The sequence below is a fragment of the Danio rerio genome, chromosome 22 (genome assembly GCF_052040795.2).
Source record: "Danio rerio strain M-AB ecotype USA chromosome 22, GRCz13ab, whole genome shotgun sequence".
In the NCBI taxonomy this organism is placed as follows: Eukaryota; Metazoa; Chordata; class Actinopteri; order Cypriniformes; family Danionidae; genus Danio; species Danio rerio.
In genome coordinates, this window is record NC_141042.1 from 33,223,470 (window position 1) to 33,245,975 (window position 22,506).

Here is a 22,506-nt window from a genome sequence, read left to right on the forward strand (position 1 = left end):
CCACAGGGCTCCCAGCACGTCGTCGCATCTCTCAGCTGGTGGAGGACCGAGTGGCAGCGTGTCTGGAGAACCGAACCCCAATTTTTTTTTTTCTTTTTCCTCTCTCCCCTTTCTCGGTCTACTCTGTCTTTCCTCCTTTTTTTTTCATCTCCTTTTCTCTCGGCCCGTCTCATATTGGTCTTGCGGGTGCTGTGGCGCCAAAAACCCCCGGCCTGTGATGGGAGATGGGGGTATGTGGCGAGGGGGCGTGGCCGAGAGCCGTGGGAACGGGGTGAGGCCACCGCGTAACTGGATACACCTGCGGTGCGCACCTGCCTCGGATCCCACGGAAGGAGCTCTGGACCATAAAAGGAGGACCGATGTCAGAGGAAGCCGAGAGAGGATCGGGCCCGGACTTATTTTACTTTTGCTTTCAGTTTGACGGCAGTCTCCATGAGGAGCTGCCGTCCGTTTGTTTTGGTTTAAACGGCAGTCTCCGTGAGGAGCTGCCGTCATTGTTATTAATAAATCATTTTAAAGCTCTGTTGGTTCTCCGCCTCCTTCTTCCTGGCGGCCAAAGGGCCGTCAACTTCACTACAAAGTCATAATATTTTATTTACTTTTTTAATAATGTAATGAAAGTTAGATTATAGTAATTGCTGAATTAAAATGAACGTCGCCACGTTAGATCCTACATGCAATGAGAGAACACAGGAGCAGACAGAAGTGATGATGGCAGAGCCTTACATCTCTGTGAAGGAAATATTCTCATTATTTTAAACACATGGAGGAAAAGGAAAAGAGGATTATCTGAATATACAGTGATTTTACTTCACTAATAAGACAAAATACAAAAGAAGCAAACACATTGCTTTAAAGAGCACCTATGGTGAAAAATCTACTTTTCAAGCTGTTTGGACATACATATGTGTATATATAGTGTATATACTGTCATATTGGGGTGAAATAAAAACACCCAGTCCTTTTTTTTTTTTTCCAAATTTAACAACATAAAAACCGTGGACCAATTGGAGCGGTTTTCAGATCGACCGCAACTTTACGTAGGAGTGCGGTCCCCTTGCCCACCAATATTGATTGAAAGCTTTTTTTATTAACATGTCTCCATAGCAGGCCCGGATTGGCTAATCGGGAGGACCGGGAGAATTCCTGGTGGGACGGTCCGTTTTTTGGCCACGGGGGCCGGTGTCCCTAGCTCCAGAATCTGTTGCTCTCAGCTGTCACACTTTTTAAATTAATTTATTTATTTACTTGACCACAATCTTCTTAATCATTATTTTTTCAGCTCTGCTCTTTTTATCTATTTTCTCGCAGCCTCGTGGGCATGATGCAGCCTGCAGGTTAATGATGATATAACTCAGATGAGTCACTTCTCATTGTACAGCTGTCGTAGTCCAGTGGTTAGCTTGTTAGGTTACAGCGCCACTGATCCGGGTTTGATTCTTGCTGAGTAATTTATTTTTTTCATTTTTATTGTTAAGACATATAATACTGTTAGGGTTGTTAAACATTTGAAGTTCTAAAACAGCTGTTTTCTCAAAAAAAAGACCTGATAGTGTAATTAGAAACTGAATTGGAAATTACCAAATTTTTACTGCTATATTAGTGAAATTACAGTTGCAACACTCATCCTTTATAAATTCTCCTTTAGTGAAGGGTTTCCTGTGCTGTGCGATTAGCTGGGCTACATCATAACTAGCCAGCGTAGAATTTTCTTGCATTTTATTAGCACGAAAAAAACTGCTGTTGTTGAGGTGATAAGCCAGCTGCAATTTGTTTTACTTTTTGACCTCGTTCGGCACCAGTGTAAGAGCTAAAGGCCTGATGTTTTATTTTATAATGTCTTTTAATATTATATTCCTTCATTACTGCAACTGATTCCTGGCAAATTAAACAGCAGTGTTGTGCAAGTTACTTCCAAACTGTAATACATTACAGATTACTTATTACTGTTATTTCAATGTAATCCCTTATCTTACAATATTACTGTCTCAGAATTGTAATATGTTACATTACTCTTATATTACTTTTTAGTTACTTTCACCAAAATAACTGCAGAATTAGAACTTAACATTATAAAATTCTATAATGAGCATTTTACATCCAGTAGAAAGTAATTTGATGTAGCAGAATGACTGTGACCTCTCCAGGCTACTAACAATATAGTATATAATTGGCACTGTGATAGCTCAAGACAATGCAAGAAAGGATGACAGCCAGAATTACAAATGATCTGTTAAAAGTATGGTAGAGGTAAAGTGATTACCTGGCAATATCTGTGAATGGCTTGGCTATATTCATATTAGACACAACAGGCCGATATGTAAACTCCAATGCCATGACAAAATGCAGATTTTGTTTCTTTTCTTATTGTTGCCATTATTGTATTTACTTTACATTCAAGTGGTTTACAACACAAAACAGTCCTGCACAAAGTGAGCATGATGAACAGCTTTCTCAGTATAATGTTTGTGCTTCGATTTCCTGTTTGTGGACAAAACTGCTTGCGAGCTCTCACATACGCTGCTTGCGCACAAATTCTCATGATCTCTCAAATATGCACTGCTCACGCACAAGTTTTCTTGCTCTCAGTACACTGCTCTCTCAGTGAGATTATATGCAGACTCACAATTTGTGTCTTGTGTTCCCTCTTCCTTTCAAGCTTTTTGATATGATTTATATTAGTACACTATTTATTAACAATAACCAAAATACTAAAATAGACTTATAATTTTTAATATAAAAAAACATATTATTGTTGGCTGTATGTTATATAATGAGATATTTCAAATAAAAAGCATTTAGACAAAAATAAAAACTAACGCAAGCAGAAATGCAACTAATAGAAACACTTGATATAGTATTATCCTACTGTACTATTCACTCTTCAAATAAATGTCATTATCAATCACATTTTTTTATGGCAACTAAAATAAAGTGAACTAGTGTCTGTTGTCTTCTACATTGTTGATGAGATTTTGGAGGACATTTTCCCTCCCATCATCTTCATTTTGAGAAGAAGCTGTTCCACAGGGCCCCTGAACACACATATTGTCATTAAGTACTTTAATTACTCTGTTGTGGTAATATTATATTTGCTATGGTAACACAACAAGTGTAATATAAACAAATGATTCAGTGCTGTAGTTTTTTTTACAATATGGGGTAGATTGTACAACAATTCACCACACTTTACTGTAGTAAAACTACACTTTATATTTAATTTTATGAGTTCACTATTCTTAATACGACAGTATGCTTAAGCATTCATTGTAAATACTAGCCTAAAACATAGGCAGTATACCTTACACTCAAAAACACTAGTATTTATTATAGAATTTATCTTAACCTGTAAGTAAATAGTGTAGCAATAATAAACCATATAAAAATTCTTGGGATAACAATTAAATAGGAGGATCTCTGGAGAGCAACAGAACAAAATGAAGAGGAAAAACAAGGCACAGATTGTGAGTCTGCATCATCTGTCGGAGCGAGAGCAGGTCGTTAGCACGTGAGCAGCCCAGCCAGTGTTGAGTGAACGCGAGGAGTTTTGTCCACAGAGGAAACCGGCACGCTCACTCGCTCGTATTACATGAATGAGCTTACGACATTTGTCAGAGAAATAACGCCATATGCACTTACGTCCGTCTCGCGAATGCACTGTCTTATGCCATTTTCATCTATTTTCCGCTGCGCGTACTGCGAACCGGGCTGAGCCAATAGCCCCGGACCTTGAGCTCAGAAGCTGAAATCATTCCGCGTTCAAAGTAAAAAGGTCATAGCCAGATGGGAGATTAATGACAGCACGCGCATATATTCTCTAGCCACGAACAGGAAATAGAACTGCGGTATTTTTTATTTGTTAATGTCTTGCGGGTGAAAAGTGTGTTGTAACGCACACGTTACTGAACATGTACCGAGTAAAATATTACTGAAAATTTATTAGTAATGCCTTACACTACTGCGTTACAGGAAAATGTAATACATTACTGTAATACATTACTTTTGTAACGTATTACTCCCAACACTGTTAAACAGACACAAATTCCACTGACCTCTGTGAAAAAATATGCTTTGACCCATCGTGACTGAAATTTCCTGCACTCACTGTTGATTTTCCTTTTTCTTGCTTGCGCCATAGCTCGCCAAAACGTGATTATGAATTATGTTTCTTTTAGTTTGTTCGGTTCATTTTACTTCATAACAGGAACTGCTGCCTTATGAAGGCATGTAATAGCAACACCCAGTGGTTATTTATTGAATTACGTTCATTTTGTATAGCGGGCCAGATTCTATTAATATCCATGAATAGCCTCGCGGGCCGCCACAAAACTGATTGCGGGCCGCAGATGGCCCGTTGGCCGTAGTTTGGACACCCCTGGTCTACGCTATGTATGTGTGTGTGTGTGTGTGTGTGTGTGTGTGTGTGTGTGTGTGTCTGCGTGTCTACGCTATGTATGTGCGTGTGTGTCTGCGTTACGTGTCTGTGCTATGTGTGTGTGTGTCTGCACTGTGTGTGCGTGAACTCATTGTTGCAACTCCACAAAAAATGCATCAAATACTGATTGGTAAAGTTCTTACTGTAGTATTTTTCACAGATCTTACGTGAGATCTGCTTCCTAAGGCAGCCGAGGGCGGCGATTGAGGCATGTTGCTGACAGGCACATGGGAACGTTGGATGGGGATGACTCGCCTTAAAGGCCCAGTGCAAAAAAACAGCAACAACCTTTTCCCAGCTATAATACAGACATTTAAAACAGCTATAATAAATACTCTGATGGGTGTTTTGAGCTGAAACTTTACAGACACATTCTGGGGACACAAAAGACTTATAATAAATATGAAAAAAGGGGTAACCTATGTGCCCTTTAAACTGCATTAATCTGTATAAACGGCATGCACAGCTCTGGGGTCAGGAAGTTCTCAAAAGATAACATTGCCCTGTATTATTATGTTTTTTCTTTTCTAAAGGTAAATAAAGGGTATACAGTGTGTTCTTAACTGCAGAGCTCCTCTATTTAAAAGAAGAGAAAAAAAAACTGATCTGCAAGTTCTGAAAGAGATCAAGCCTCAGCCAGGTCAGAAAAAGTCATACAAAAGTAATTCAAAAGTAACGTAACGCTTTACTTACCATAAAAAATAACTAAGTAACACAACAAGTTACTTTTTTGGGGAGTAGCTGAATATTGTAATACATTACTTTATAAAGTAACTTTCCCCAACACTGTTAATCACAAATGAATCGTCTGTGCTTTATAAACTGTTAGCATCTGAGATGAAGAAAACCATAAGGCAGAAAAAATAAGATGAGAGCGGTTTTAGAAACTCCACTTGACACCTACACAAAGGTGTTGTTGGTTGTTATCATGTGACTAAATGAATGGAACGTTTTTTTTTTTTTTTCTGGTTTTGGTTTGGTGCTTCAGCAGAGTTTAACCACATCCCTTTTCAGAACAACAGAGGGACACAAATTTGTGTCAAACAGGAGATGTGGTTTTAAAAATAAGTATTTAAAAATCATTTGAATGCGTCATACATTTACCAACAACATGTTAAAGGGATAATCCATATATAAATATAAACCTCACTGAGGAAAATTAACCATGGTCCGTAACCATGACTTTAGCTACAAACTATGGTTTTTCAGAGTGTACTGTGGTTTTAAAACCATGGTTTTACTACAGTAATACTGCATATTACAGTACCATTGCATAAAAACAACAAATAAATTACAAATAAAAAGCCTTTTGCCTTTCAATTCTTTTTACATTGGATTGCGAATTTGTGACCCCTGGGGTTATTATGCTAGATCAGGGGTGCCCAACCCTGTTTCTGGAGATCTACCTTCCTGCAGAGTTCAGATGCAGCCTTGATCAAACACATCTGTCTTTAATTACCGAGTACTGCTTCAGATCCTACTAATGCTGCTGTCACACTTGAGATTATGCATGTGAAATTTAGTTGTACAGCTGTGAGAAAAGGGGCGGGACCAAACAAGATAATTAATTTTAAAAAAAGCGATCGATTGGTCCATGTTTGGTCCATGTCCATGTTCTGTCCAGAGGGGTCATGGTTGGTCTTCGATTGGTCTCAGGCAATCATGTGATGTGATTTTGCACATCAGAGTTCACCAAGCTTGAACTCTCCAATGCAGCGAACTGTAAAACTTGTGTTTCAGGTCAGATACATTAAGATTTAATTGAGTTAGCTGTTTGATTAGGGTTAGAGATAAACTCTGCAGGTGTTTAGGTCTCCAGGAACAGGGTTGAACACTCCTGCACTAGATAAAGGACACAGCAATAGTGTTAGTTTCAGTAGGTTTATTTAACAGCACAATGTTAAACTTCAAAACCCTCATGGCACTTTCATACATTAAAAATAAAGGCCAGGACTGCACATAGAGGCTCCAAGTGGCGGTCTCCAAATTTAAACCAAGAATAGTCTTGGTAGTTTTGGTCTTCTTTGGCTCTTGGCGAAAGTGGTCACACTTTTTCCCTCTCCCTTCCTTGTCTCTCCTCCTCTTGTCTCATTTTATTCTATCTCTGAGGCTCTCCTTGCCCTGCTCTATAAACAAATAAGGAATTATCGATTTATCAGTTGGTCTCTGAATGCAATTGACACCATTTTCTCGATGAAAAGTTTCGGTTCAGTGGAACCCAACTGTCCTGCGGGAACGTTTGCAGCTGGATACATGATGGACAGGTGGGAAAAGTAGCATGTCATGTGCCTGGTTGCTCTGTCCCTGGAGAATGTTGATGATTTCTATCTATTCTGAACTTTGATAACAGGGTTTCTGCTGATGGGCTTAGGCGGGGCTCTTTGGTATGGATGATTGATAAAAGTGGTCAGTGCGGCTCAAAACCCCACCAAGCTGGCTGGATTAAAATGGTAGTGAGCAGAGCTGTTATTACTGTGGCTATAGACTGCAAATTAGAAAACATCAGGGAGAAACTAGCGGCTTCATGTATGAAGACATTCTCTTTATACATCCGAATGAACGTGAGCTGAGCGCACATGCACGCTGAAAAAAAGTGGAATGTGAATTGGAGATGCTCCTTTCGAAGGTAGACTGGAGAAAAACAGTATTATTTGCATATTATTATTTCCGATGTAAAGGTGTAAAATTTTGTAGTTTATTTAGGCTAAGTGCAAATAGCACACCTCGTTGGAATGATTCCCATTCAGGGCTGGACTGGGGCAAAAAATCGGCCCTAGCATTTTGGGCCAGAGCGGCCCACTACATTCAATCAAAATGCTATCTATCTATGTCCAATATATTTATCAACTCATATTTTATAAAACACAAAAGCCATATATATGAAATAAATAAGTAAATACAAACTTTAATCTCAATTTAATTTCTGTATAGTGTCCATGAAGATATTTGTTGAGTTCTAAAAAATACACTATTCATTCATTTTTTTTTCTACACATTAGTCCCTTATTTATCAGGGGTTGCCGCAGTGGAATGAACTGCCAACTATTCCAGCATGTTTTATGCAGCAGATGCCTTTCCAGCCACAACCCAATATCAGAAATCACCCATACACACTCATTCACACACACTCATACACTACAGCCAATTTAGCTTATTCAATACACTATTCAATCAGCCCATGTTTCAATAATAAACATAACAAAAACTGCCTGCTAATGCATGGGTAAATCTTTAAAGGGAACAGTGTACTTTATAACCTAATTTACCTCATTCTGCTTGCTGTTTCACTATCTAAACAATGAAAACATAATATAAGGAAATTTGTTTCATTTTGATATTATGATTAACAGACACCAAACAGCCTTGTGTAGCTATATATTTATATGAGCGTCATCTTCACTCTGCATATTTATAACAAATCAGGGCTTAAATATAACTGCCTCCTTTCATTTTCATTGAAAAGAACAAACTTTACCCCATCTCTTTTGCAGAATATCAGTTCCCCTTCGGGGGGAACTTCAGCACTATAAGTGGATTTGATTGTAAAATCCACGCATTGGGAGGTTCGGTTCAGAAGCTACTCGTCTGAAAGAGTATTGAACGGGCCAATTAAGAATGAATTGGCAGCGCAAGCCTGCGCAGGTGAGCGGCATAAGCAATCAACTGAGTATATAAGCTCACCTGGCGCAGCAGACGCTATCCTTTTCGCTTCAGAGACTTTCTGATCGAGTCGATGAGGGTTCCTCCTGCTGTGACCAGCGATTCTGAGCGAACGAGAGCATTCTCCCGGTCCAGAGTGTGTACACGCAGTGGCAGACGGTCGAGCTGGGTTTCTCCCTTGCCTGGCGTTCTTTGGGTCCGGTCCTCCAGAGCGGTGCGTATAAAGTTGCAAACTTCACAGAAAGAGCAACACAGTCGTGCAGCACGTCCTTATCAGGACGGCGCTCCGACTGTGCGTTTCTGGATGCGGTGGTTTCCTGTCCTCGGATGATGGGCGCGGGCACTGCGTTACATGTCTGGGGGTCCAGCATGTTAATGCGCTGCTCGCGGGCAGTTCATGTCGTCATTGCGATGCCATGACTGTTGCGCAAGATCGCGGTTAGCCTTTGCAAAAGGGCGAACCACCCCAGTTGTCCCCTGCTCTGCAGCGGGCACTCGGGCAGATCTGAGGGTTTCAGCGAGAGATAATCCGTCGCCCACGGGCCCGCGGACCTCCCGCTCCTCTAAGCGCTCCATCCAAGCTTCGGGCGGGGGAAGCGATCCGTCTAACAGATGGTAGCCCTTACGCCCGATGACACCGGAGACCAGATGTCCACCGCGGCATCGGAGGGTGGGCTTTCATTGTCCGATGATGATCCAGACCCGCTCGCCCCCTTCGGGCTGGTGAGCGCTGTCACTACGGATCCTGAAACGGACATGTTAGCCGTGCTTTCCCGGGCTGCTTCGGCCGTGGGTTGGAGATGGTTTATCCCCCAGCTCCGCGGCCGGACCGACTAGAGGGGCGTTCCCTTCTTCCCGGAGGTGCACAGTAGGCTCACGCGGTCTTGTAAAGCACTTTTTTCTGCTCGTGCTGCGTGTTCCTCCACCCTAACCACTCTTGACGGTGAAACAGCCAGGGGGTATGTGGCGATTCCTCAGGTTGAGTGCGCGATGGCGGTAAATCCGCGCGGCGCCTCTTCTTGGCGGGGTCCGCCTCGTCTCCCATCCAAAGCCTGTAAGTTATCTACCTCCCTCGGAGCTAGAGCTTACATAGCTGCGGGCCAGGCTGCTTCTGCCTTGCATGCGATAGCCACCTACCAGCGCTACCAAGCGCAGGCGCTGGCCGAGCAGCACGAGGGTGGGTCCAACCCAGGCTTACGAGCTTCGCACCGCCGCCGACTTAGCTCTTCGGACTACTGAGTCCGCTGCGTGTGCGTTGGGGAGGACGATGTCCACATTAGTGGTCCAGGAGCGCCACCCCTGGCTGATATGCGCAAAGTCGACAAAGTCCGCTTTCTTGACTTCCCCATATCCCCAGCCAGGTTCGGCGACACTGTCTGTGAATTCACCCAGGAATTCAAGGCGGTGAGAGAGCAGTTGGTGGGTGATGTCTTATCGGCGGTCCGTAGCCCGCTCCGCCCGCCGTGCCATTCATACCTGCTCCTCGCCGAAGGCGCCCGCCTACGAGAGCTGCTCCGCCCCCGCACACGCCTCCGGCGAAGCGAGCGCGTCGGGCACCTCGGAAGCAGGCAGCCCCCCTGCCCAGAACGCCGCTAAGTCCGGCAACGGACCGCGAAGCGCCCCTGGGACAGGCCATCTGGAGAAAAGGGAACTTGCTCTTTCCCCGCTGGAGGGCGGGGCCCCATTTCCAACGGCACTTTTTACTGCCATGAAAACATTATGAAAGGGCACTTTTCACTTCCCCAGATGTGACAGCCCGAAATCTGCCAGTCTGGGACGCTATGCTTTCTAGCTTGCAGATTCGGTGCGTTTCGCCAGTGGCTCACGAGCGCTGGGAGGACGGTCTCCTTTCTCCCACCCCTCGAGCCTCCCCTCCGGAGCTCGGGTTTGGAGTGAGAGCAAATATCTCACCTCCAGCTTTTCCGTGGGACCCGCGAGCTTCCCGGATCAGCACACCCACTCCGCGCTGCCCCACTGCTGGTACGTCAGCGATTGTAGCGATGAGTCCATTAGCGAGAGCTCTGCCTGCCTGGTTAGCGCGGGCCAGCTCTTCGCGGTGGCTCATACACACAATCAGACTCGGCTATGCGATTCAGTTCGCGAAACGGCCCCCCAAGTCACGGGTGTGTATTCACCAGGGTCAGCCCCCTGTCCGCCCCTGTCTTGCGAGAGGAGATTGCTGTCCTCCTGGCGAAGGATGCAATCGAGCCGCTCCCTCCAGCCGAGATGGAGAGCAGGTTTTACAGCCCACGCTTCATCATGCCCAAAAAGAGCGGTGGGTCACGGCCAATCCTAGATCTGCGCGTTTTGAACCGCTGCCTGCACAAGCTGCCGTTCAGAATGCTCACGCAGAAGCGCATCCTCCGGTGCGTTCGTCCTCTGGGTTGGTCTGCAGCATTAGACCTGATGGACGCGTATTTCCATGTCTCCACTCTTCCTCGCCACCGACAGTTTCTGCGGTTTGAGTTTGAAGGTCGAGCTTGGCAATACAAAGCCCTCCCCTTCGGGCTCTCTCTGTCTCCGCGGGTCCTCACCAAGCCCGCGGAGGGTGCCTCAGCGCCCCTTCGGCTCGCGGGCATCTGCATACTCAATTTCTTTACGACTGGCTGATTTTTGCCCTCTCTCGGAGCAGTTGATTATGCACAGAGACAAAGTGCTCTGGCACTTCCACCTGTGGGGGTTTCAGGTCAACCGAGAAAAGAGCAAACTCGCCCCCGTGCAGAGGATCTCTTCTCTCAGGCTGGAGCTGGACTCGGTCACCATGGCAGCGCGCCTCTCCGGAGAGCGCGCTCAGCTGATGCTGTACTGTCTGAGAGAGCTCGACAGTAAAATAGTGGTCCCACTGAAACTATTTCAGAGGCTCCTGGGGCATATGGCATCCGCAGCCGCTTCATGCCGCTCGGATTATTCTATATGAGACCACTTCAGCACTGGCTGATCACGATCGAGTCCCCAGACGCGCATGGCACGCGCGCGCACACCGAGTCTCTGTTACTGCGCTGTGTCGCCGCGCCCTCAGCCCTTGGAGCGACCCCTCGTTCCTACAGGCCTGGGTGTCTCTAGAACAGGCGTCCAGTCTTGTTGTCGTTTCAGCAGACGCTTCCAACACGGGCTGGGGGGCTGTGCGTTGCGGGTATGCGGCTGCGGACCTGTGGAAAGGTACCCAGTTGCATTGGCATATCGCCTGGAGCTGTTGGCAGTGTTCCTCGCTCTCCACCGTTTTTTTCCGGTGCTGGAGCGGCAACACGTGCTGGTCAGGACGGACAGTACGGCGGCGGTGGCGTATATCAGCCGTATAGGGGGAATGCGCTCTCGCCGCATGTCTCAGCTCGCCCGCCGTCAGCTCCTCTGGAGTCATCCGCGGCTGAAATCGCTGCACGCCATTCATATTCAGGCAAGCTCAACCATGCAGCCGATGCGCTCTCACGGCAGCCTTGCGTCCTGGAGAATGGAGACTCCACCCCGAGTCTGTTCAGCTGATATGGGCGCGATTCGGGGAAGCCCAGATCGATCTGTTGCTTCCCCCGAGATCGCTCATTGCCAGTTGTTCTTTCCCTGACCGAGTGCTCTCGGCACGGATGCACTGGCTTACAGCTGGCCTCGGGGCACGCGCAAATACGCGTTTCCCCCAGTGAGCCTGCTCGCGCAGTTACTGTGCAAGGTCAGGGAGGACGAGGAACAGGTTGCTGGTTGCGCCCCTCTGGCTCAACCGGACCTGGATGTCAGAGCTCTCCCTCGCGATAGCCCTCCCCTGGCAGTCCCTTCGAGAGAGCACCTACTCTCTCAGGGACAGGGCACCACCTGGCACCCTCGCCGATCTTTGAAGAGATTTTTAGACGCGAGGAAGACTTAGGTAACCTCCGATTGCGGTGGCTAATACCGTCACTCGGGCTAGAGCCCCCTCCCCGAGCGCGCCTATGCCCTGACGTGGAGTCTATTCACTGAATGGTGTGTCTCTCGCTGAGAAGACCCCCGTAATTTGCCAGATCAGCGTTGTGCTTTCTTTACGCCGAGAGAAGTTGGAGAGCAGGCTGTCGCCCTCCACACTCAAGGTTACGTGGCTGCCATCTCCGCTCTCATAACGCGGTGGCTGGCAGCACCGTGGGAACGCATAACCTCATCATCCGGTTCCTCAGGGGCGTTAAGCGAATTAATCCACCCCGCCCCCTCTCATGCCCTCTTAGGATCTCGCCCTCGCTACACAAGCCGCGTCAGATCCCTTCGATCCTCGACTCAGTATATTTCTGTCCCTGAAGACAGCTCTGCTGGTCGCGTTGATATCGATTAGAGGGTCGGGGACCCGGAGGCATTTTTCGGTCAGTGACTCGTGCCTGTAATTGGGCTGGCTTCTCTCACGTATGAGACCCCGCCCGCGATATGTGCCCAAGGTTCCTACCACTCCGTTTTAATACGAGGTAGTGAGCCTGCAAGCGCTGCCCTCGGAGGAGGCAGACCCAGCCCTTATTTATTGTCCAGTTCGCGTTTTGCGTATTATCCGGACCGCACTCAGAGTTTAGATCATCTGAGCAGCTCTTCGTCTGTTATAGCGGTCGGCAGCAGGGAAGTGCCGTACCGAAATAAGTTCCCACTAGATTGTGGATGCCTTTCTTTCACTATCAGAGCCGAGATGAGCCGCGTCCCCCGAGAGCGCGTGCGCACTCCACTCGGAGCTTCGCATCCTCTCGAGCGCGCGCACGCGGCGCCCCTCTAACAGACATCTGTAGAGCTGCGGGCTGGGTGACACCCAACACATTTGCAAGGTTTTACAATCTGCGAGTGGAGCCGGTTTCCTCAAGGGTATTAGGTAACCCTTGGTGATTGAGGAAACAATTCGGTAGGGTGTTGAAACACGCTTGCTGCGCCATTTTCCCTAACACGGAGATACGTGCGCCTTTTTATCTGTCAGTAAAGTTCCCCGTCAGGTGAGCCCTGCAGATTCCTCCGTGGCCCCCAGCACTGACTCAGCGGAGGAGTCACTTGCTGGCCCACTACGTTGTAGGTCTGCCCGCTGGTCAGCCCGCGTTTTGGGTAAAGGTGCCTGCTATGCGTGGTCCCCACTAGGCGATCCCATATGCTTATTCAGCCACGGTTAAGCCCCCCCCCCCCTGGGCGGACCCGTGTCTTCCCTCCCCGCTAACCACTCTTTTGCTATGCGTACTCCCCCTTTTAGGGCTAGTCCATATGTAAATTCTGCCATCTATCCCCCCTTGGGTAACGGATGGCCTCCGCAGCGTCCTCCCTATCGGGATTGCACGCTTCCCAACGTACTGTCGTATTTTCCTAGAATTATCTAGATGCTCACGACTTCCCAAAAAATATATATAAATCCGTAAAACTTCTGTTGAAGTAGGATAAATTAGGCAGGGACACGTTGGAGGACCGCGCCCCCCATGATGTGGGTGCGTCACGCTTGCTTGACTATCTCCTCATCGGGGGTGTTGGTAAGATGCAGTCATTGTGGCGCTTTCAATGGGCTCCCAATGCGTGGATTTTACAATCAAATCCACTTATAGTGCTGAAGTTCCCCCCGAAGGGGAACGTTCGAGGTTACTAAAGTAACCCTTCGTTCCCCGAGGAGGGGAACGGAAGCACTATACTCCGTCGCCATAATGACTGTCCCTTAGCTGTTGAAAGTCTCTTCAGCTTAAAAAGGATAGCGTCTGCTGCGCCAGGTGAGCTTATATACTCAGTTGATTGCTTATGCCGCTCACCTGCGCAGGCTTGCGCTGCCAATTCATTCTTAATTGGCCCGTTCAATACTCTTTCAGACGAGTAGCTTCTGAACCGAACCTCCCAATGCGTGGATTTTACAATCAAATCCACTTATAGTGCTTCCGTTCCCCTCCTCGGGGAACGAAGGGTTACTTTAGTAACCTCGAACGTTTTAAAAATCAATAATGGCCATTATAACAGTATAACGTACAATACATGTATATGATAAAGGTAAGCAATCAGTCAATGTGCAGAATCAGTGTATGTTACATAAAGTAATATATTAGCTTATCTTTGCACTCAGCCAAAACAGAGTTACCTGAGAACAAGTGATTCAAAAGACATAAGAGTTGTTAGATAGACAACAAGATGAATTCAATATCACGTTTAACAACTATAGTTAGATGAGATCATCCAGCAGATTAACTGTGACATGCACTATACTCTCACCTGGGGTTTAAGCTCACCCGCTGAACTACTTTCTGCAGCTCTTGGCAGAGAGTGTGCGGTCACGTGATTTGCGCTTTTAGCCTTGTAAGTTACTAGAATGAACGGAGATCTTTTCAAAACCGCTAAATGAAACGCCGGTGTATTTCCCGCGATTTCTCTGCGCCTCCCCTTGCATTCTTTCTTTCTGACTCTCGGCTATTTTGACAAATACACACAGACTACGCACGCTCACACAGAGTCCAAAATAGGAGTTTGTGATTGGGCCAGCCCAATGTCAATACAGAAAAGATTTTTGTGACCATTTTGAGCAGTCACCACTTATACTAACGTTTATACTATACTTTGCTTTTTGCACTATTGGGATTGTTGTAAAGCTGTATTGTTGGAGTGATGTATTATGCTACTTCTCCACTTCAGAAGATGCTCTACTGTGATCCCCCCCCCCAACCCCTCCCCCCCTAAGTGACGTTGTGCTATACGTATACTGATTTGTGAGTTGCCCTGTTTTATTAAACTGGTCATACGCTGAACTGAGTGCTTGTTTTAAGTGTATCCCTGAAGTTTGTGTGTTTGTGTGTGTGTGTGTGTGTTTGTGTGTGTGTGTGTGTGTCTTTTTGTACTGGTTTTTATCTTGTTTTTTCTTCCTTCAGAATTGGGGCGCGCTGGTGTAGAATTGGTGTGGTGCTGGTGTATCCTTCGCCTGCTGTGTTCACAACTGGTGGTGTGGTGAGTGTGTGTGCGTGTGCCTCCAACACTATAACCCAGTGGCCCCGGTTCTGAGGAGGAAGTACTGAGTAAAATGTGTTTAAATGCATTAAAGTGTTTGTACTGTTTTAATAATCAGATTTTTTAATAAATTTGAATCAACTTCATTCAATTTTTGTGTTCTGAAGTCTGATTTGAGCCACAACGAATCTGTGTGTCTTGAAACTGTTGAATAACTGTGTAATGTGGGTCCCTGGCCAATAATTTCCAGGGTGGCGTAGTCGAGCAATATACCTATAATTCAACCAATCCTCTTACAATCCAACACCCCCCCCTCCCCACTTATATATATAATTTGGAGGTGTATGATGTTGTTTTTTCTGACCATATGCCCGTGGTATTTGAGATTTCTTTGCCTAGTAATGCAGACAGGCCACGCCCCCTTGTCGTGCGTTATCGTGTTTTTTAACTCCTCCACTGCCACACGGTTTTATGATTGTTTTAACTCTTACACCATTTCTGTGCCCTTGCATCATAATACAGATGTTTTTAGCTCCTGGTTACATGACACCTGTAGGTCTGTGCTGGACAATGTTGCTCCATTTAAAACCAGGCAGCCTAAAGTTAAATTTGAACCCTGTTTAAATGATGATAGTCGTGCTGTTATAGGCGAAAATGCCGTATAGCTGAGCGAAAATGGAAAAGACAATTTACAGGTGTCTTTTCAAATTTTAAGAGAACATTGACATCATGTCCAATTGTAATAAACCTCAGGTGTTATTTAAGTCAATTGATTCTATTCTTAATGCCCCTCAGGCTCCCTGTTTTGAACCCTCTTTTGAAATGTGCGATAACTTCTTGCTGTTTTTTATTAATAAGGTGGCCTCAGCTAGAGCCCAGATAACACCACCCAATTTTGATCCCTCAATCCTTCCCATGTTCCCTGCTGCCTTTCAGCAGTTTGAGCATGTCACTCTCGCTTAGCTAGATGAGATTGTGGCCCACATAATGCCATCAGGTTCACCTCATGATGCTGTTCCCCCACACCTTTTGAAAGAGGTCTTTTCCATGGTGGGCTTTTTTGTTTTAGCTATTATAAATAACAGCCTTACTTCAGGAGTGATTCCTAAAAATTTCAAACATGCTGTTGTACAGCCCCTTCTTAAAAAACCTGGAATGGACACAAATATTCTTCAAAATTATAGACCAATCTCCAAGCTGCCTTTTTTATCTAAAGTGTTGGAAAAAATAGTCTATAATCAGATAATTGCACACTTGAATGAGCACAACCTTCTTGAGATTTTTCCAGTTTGGTTTTAAAGCAAAACACAGCACTGAGTCTGCCCTTTTAAGAGTTTTTAATGATATTCTTTTATCATGTGATTCTGGTGACTGTATGGTTCTTGTCCTATTAGATTTAACAGCTGCTTTTGACACTGTTGATCATGACATTTTACTTTCATGCTTGGAACATTGGGTTGGCATTAAAGGTGTAGCTTTGGAATGGTTCAGGTCTTATTTGGAAGGCCGAACCTTCTCTGTGCGGTTGGGTGATTGTGAGTCCTCCGGTGCTCCACTAGCATATGGAGTTCCACAGGGTTCTATTCTGGGCCCTATATTGTTCTCTCTATATCTGCTTCCACTTGGTTCGATTCTCAGGAGACACGGCATCTCCTTTCACTGTTATGCAGATGACTGTCAGACTTATGTTCCCCTTAAAAAAACAGATGACCTTCCGCTAAATGCACTGGACTCATGTTTAAAGGACATTAAGTCTTGGATGGCACTGAATTTTCTCCATTTTATTGATTCTAAGACCGAAGTGATGGTGTTTGGCCCCAGTTCCAACGTTGCTCATTCTGTACAACTAAATAATCTCGAAACTTTTTGTAAGCCAGAGATTGTGAACTTGGGTTTTAAAATGGATCCTGAACTAAACATTGAAAGCCAAATTCGGTCTGTTGTTCGCTCTAGCTTCTTTCACTTACGACAACTGGCCACAATTAAGCACGTTTTATCGCACAAGCACTTTGAAACAGTGATCTATGCTTTTATAACCTCCCGCTTGGACTACTGTAATGCCCTTTATTTTGGGGTGAGTCAGTCTTTGATCTCTCGACTGCAACTGGTTTAGAATGCAGCTGCACGTCTTTTAACTGGCACACGCAAATACGAGCACATCACCCCGATTTTATCTTCTCTTCACTGGCTGCCCGTGCACTTCAGGATCCATTTTAAGGTACTTTTATTTGTTTTTAAGTGTCTAAATGGTGCTGCACCCCTTTACCTCTCTGAGCTTCTCTGTTCCTACACACCTTATCGTTTGCTCAGGTCAGCCGACCAGCTCCTCCTGGGTGTGCCCAGGACCAGTCGAAAGCTCAGAGGGGATCGGGCTTTTGCTGTGGCTGCACCAAAATTGTGGAATGAGCTGCCGTTGTACATTAGACAAGCCCCTTTCATCACTGTTTTTAAATCTCTTAAAACCCACCTTGGCTTTTAGCACAGCTTGAGATGTTGACATTTTATGTTTATTTATTTGTATCTTAAAGTTTGTTTTACTCTTTGTTGTCAGCACTTTGGTCAACTGTGTTGTTTTAAAGTGCTTTATAAATAAATTGAATTGAAAGAGAGGGATAGAGAAGAAAATTACATCAGTGAGTTTACATGGTTGAATTCTAAAACAACCCACTTAGCAAAATTTCTCTGGCCCAGCTCTGGCCCACACAATCAGGTTTTGCTTGGCCCACATGCCGCAGTGAATTACGGTACATGACTGGACCAAATCTGGCTTCCAGACAAGGGCCAAACACAGACCATATCTGGGCCAAGTCTCAGCCAAGTTAATAACTCATAACTGGGCCTGAACTGGGCCAGATAGGTTGGTGTGTCACGATTGCAATGAAATTGATAAACCCATGGAGTGACGCGCTTTAGGTACACTATGGGCACGCTTTTTCTCAAAGTGACCTGATTGGTAAAATTTTTTTTCTTTACTCAAAAATGATTTTAGTGTATTTTAAATGTGGGTCAAGACTGGCCAAACTCACATGGCCCACTTATCAAATTTTTAAATCTGGACCAAATCTTGTGTGCCGCCTTAAAAACGGTGCCACCTCTGCCAAACCCGGGCCATGTTTGGCCCACATGCTGTATGCCTGTGCCGGATGAATGCCTGCTGTGCCAGCTTTTTGCCAAATCTGGGCCAGAATTCTTTGCTACTAGGGAACCGTTATTCTGTTATACTTGGACAGGGACAAGTTTCAAAGAAGAGTTTTGAAACACAAACATCATATGTTAAATTGGACAGTATGATCTACTGATGACATTTACTTCATGCTACTGTTAAAACACTGAAAACACTGCACTTACAGTGTGTCATTTTGGTAAAGTAGATGCTCACAGAATTTGAAAGAGAAATTGCAAAAGGCACAAAATAAATTAGCATGAATATTTTCAAAAATGCATCCAAAAGCACATTTTCACAAAGAGTGTTTTAATAAATTAAGTATGTTAACTGTTAGTAATAGAGTGTGTTTTTTAAAACTGGGAAAGGTACGTAAAATGTTTAATAATGTGGTTCCTAGTTATTTGATAAACTATTTTTTAAATGGTGGGGCAACAGCATTCATACAGTACTAGGAGTTGGGATTTTAATATTTGTTTATTTAAGTTTAGAAGTTTAGTGGGGGAAAATATGTTTTTATATACAAGTGCAATCATGTGGAACAAACTACCAAAATCAATCAAGGAAATAAAAGATTTAGGGTTGTTCAAAAAAGCTATCAAAAGATGTTTTTTTGATGAGGATAATTAGTTTGCATGGTGGATCCTCGACAGTTTTTTTTAACAAAGTGTATGGAATACTTTTTGTACAGTTTGTCTAAAATCTGTCAAATTCAATTCAATAATTCCAATAAACAGAACAAAAACTATTACAGTCATCTCTGGTCTTGGTTTTGTTGCTTGGTTCATACTTCCTCTTATTTGTCTTTCTGAATGGACAAAATAAATATTAAAAAACAATATGAAAACACAAATACACATCTGTTCTTAGAGCAAAATATTAGTGCTGGACAAAGATTATTTGCATCCAAGATAAAAGTTTGTTTTAACAAAAATTCTCTTATGATAAGCACGTGTATCTTCCCTTATCACTGTGTTGAAGATTGTTGAGTTTGAGCGAGAAGTTTCCATTCTTATATTCATCAGGGAAGGTATCAGCTCTGTTCTTATATGCTTGATTTTGTCCCTCTACTGAAACTTGTCCATTAATAATGTCGTACACGTTCAGATTATTGTGTCTCCAGCACACTGTGATGTCTTGAACTGTGAGCTCAGGTTGTCCAGAAGAGCATTCCAAAACAACTGAGTCACCAATAAAACCCACAATGCTCTCCTGCAGAGACACTAAAAAGAGAAAAGATGATTATATAAAAATAAAGAATAAGGCATTTTCTAACTTGACTGATAAACTTGTGCTCACGTTCAGACATCAGCAGCATCAGCTGGATTAAGACCAATATTTCTTGCCTGTTAATAAAAAAGTTTAAATTAATATTTGGCAACACATATCATAGTCTCCTTACACTTGTTTATGCTTAGTTCACTCTAATTCTCAACTATCACTCTATATATCAATGAATCTCAGACACGCAGGTTTTCACTGTGCTTCCTTTACTTCACATGCATGCGCATAGCAATGACGTCATACACTACAAACCATACATGGTCTGTCACATCCTCCCATCCTGCTGTCTATATACATAACATATTGGAACATCTTTCCTTTTTTTTTTTGTTTTTTTTTTAAACAATTTATATACAGTAATATGTGCACTGTATGCAAGGAACAACATAACATTACAACATGTGCACAACAGCATAACACTGTATGCTCTTAATTTCGCTTCAGTGTCATAAAAACAATGACAGATGTTTAAACAAAATCTCTCAAGTGTGTTGGTCTTTTAACTATTCTGCCACTTCTAGTTATCACAACACTGTTGCTGGTGTCTGTATGGTGTGTGCGTGTAATGCGTGTCTCTGGAACTGCCTTTGTATGTCCCTCATCTGGATGATTAGTCTGAGCAAGCTTGACAGTATTCCCTGTGTCTGCTCCCTGTGGTCTTCCAGGCACAGTCCTGAGATGTTTCCGATTTCTCCGTACAACAGTTCCATTTTCCAGCTTGACAGTGTATGATCGGTTATTGGTCATTCTTTCCACCTTTGCCAGTGTCCAGTGTGCTTTACGTTTTGTGTCCAACTGGACTCTTACTTGTTCTCCCTCCTGCAGAGGTCTAAGATCTTTCGCCCCTCTGTTGTAGTAGTAGGCTTGTTTGCGTTGGTTGATTTTTACAGCGTGCTCTGTGTTTACAACACCTGGCTGCAGGAGGCTGTCCCGTGTTGGCAGTAATGTTTTAGTTCTTCTGCTCATGAGTCTTTGGGCAGGACTGGCATTAAATCCTTGAGATGGAGTGTTCCTGTGCTCTAGTATAGCCAGGTATGGATCAGCTTTTGCTCTCTTAGCTTTTTCCATGAGATGTTTTGCGGTTTTAACTGCTGACTCGGCTTTGCCGTTGCTTTGCGGATATGCTGGAGATGACGTCACATGCCTAAATTCCCAAGCTATGCTGAATTTTTTAAATTCCTGAGAGCTGTACTGTGGCCCGTTATCAGAGATAACTGTGTCTGGGATCCCGTGTCGTGCAAAATGGGCCTTTAGTTTGTGTATCACTGTGCTTGAGCTGGTATCAGTAAGATAATCAATTTCCCAGAAGTTAGAAAAATAGTCAACTGTGATGAGATACGCTCTGTTGTTGAATGAAAAAAAATCTGTGCCTACTTTTGCCCAAGGCCTTATCGGAATGTCATGTGCGCACATTGTCTCTTTCTGCTGTCGCGCATCTACAGTTCTGCAAACAGCACATTTCCCTATGTATTCTCTCATAGCGGCACTCATTCCAGGCCAGTATACACAGTCTCTTGCTCTTCGTAAACAGCTTTCTATGCCTAGATGTGATGCATGAATTCTCTCCATGATCTCTGTTCTCAGCTTTGCTGGTATTAGAGCTCTCTTACCTCTAAAAATCACTCCACCTCGCTCACTAAGCTCTTCTCCTATAGAAAATAATTGTCTCACCTCTTCTTTCAGCTGAGTTTTCTCCTCTGGCCATCCCTGAGCTATCACTTGCTGCAACATCTGAAATTTCTCATCCTTAGCTGTTTCTCTCTGTATCTTTTGTAGAATCCCTTCTGATATGGGCAGGTACTGCAACATGTTGATTGTCTCAATTTCTGTCTCTACTGATCCTTCTGCAGCACATTCTGATAGGTATGCTCTGCTGAGAGTATCTGCTAAGTGCATCAGTTGACCTGGCACATAGACAACGTTAATGTCATATCGTTGCAGTCTCAAAAGCATTCTCTGTAATCTTTTGGGCGCATTAAGCAATGGCTTTTTTACAATGGTTTCTAGGGGTTTGTGGTCTGAGTGTACTTCTACTTTCCTGCCATATGTGTACTGGTGAAATTTCTCCATTCCAAAAAGAATTGCTAGGCATTCTTTTTCTATTTGTGCATACCCTTTTTCTGTGGCTGTGAGGGCTCTGCTGCTATAAGCGACTGGTTGTCCTGCCTGCAAAAGTGCTGCGCCCAGTCCTGTCTCAGAGGAGTCACATTGCAAAACTAGGTCGTCCTCTGGATTGTAGTACTTCAAAACAGGTGCTGAGGCAATCATTTGTTTCAGTTTGTTGAATGCATCTTCCTGTACATCAGTCCACTCCCAAATCACATCTTTGTGTGTCAGTTGTCTTAATGTGTCACAGCTGTCTGATAAATGTGCACAAAATTTAGACAAATAGTTCACCATACCTAATAATCTCTGGAGTCCCTTCACATCAGATGGCCTGGGCATCTCCAATATAGCTCTCACCTTCTCTGGGTCAATCTTTAATCCCTCAGATGTCAGTCTGTGTCCAATATATGGCACCTCTTTCTGTCTTAGCTTGAGTTTGTTGAAATTTAGTTTAATGTTTCTGTCTCTACAACGGTCCAGGAGTTGTCTTAGCTTTGTGTCATGATCTTTCTCAGCTGCCTCATCATTGTCACCTTCACCACAGATAAGGATGTCATCCGCTATTATCCGTATTCCTGGAAGCCCCTCTAATGCCTAAGTCAACCTGTGCTGGAACACTTCTGGAGCCGGGCTGATTCCCATAGGCATTCTAATCCATCTGTACCTGCCACATGGCATTGCAAAGGTAGTGAGGTAGCTTGACCGTTCTGAAAGCCTTATGTGCCAGAACCCATCTTTCACGTCACACACTGTAAAGACTCTCGCTTTGGTCAGATCGGGGAGAACATCATCTATGGTGGGTAAGGGAAAATGTTGACGTCTCAATGCTTTGTTTAATTGTCTTGGGTCGATACAAATTCTGAGTTTTCCAGACGTTTTTTTCACCACCACCATTCTGCTAATCCACTCTGTGCTCTTTTCCACCTGAGCTATAATGCCTCTCTCTACCAGGCTTCCCAGCTCATCTTTT

The 22,506-nt window shown here is 44.4% G+C and overlaps 2 protein-coding genes across 8 annotated transcripts in view; both read right to left on the reverse strand.

Annotated features, from left to right (window-relative positions):
- Nucleotides 1-22,506, reverse strand: part of LOC100535347 (V-set domain-containing T-cell activation inhibitor 1-like) — an 82,218-nt gene that overhangs the window by 36,332 nt on the left and 23,380 nt on the right. The gene's annotated exons all lie outside the window — the stretch shown is intronic.
- Nucleotides 16,659-19,388, reverse strand: LOC147831641 (V-set domain-containing T-cell activation inhibitor 1-like; the record flags this gene model as incomplete). Its single annotated transcript, XM_087304803.1, has 1 exon — nt 16,659-19,388. A coding segment is annotated over one exon (303 nt), but the record flags the coding sequence as incomplete, so codon positions are not given.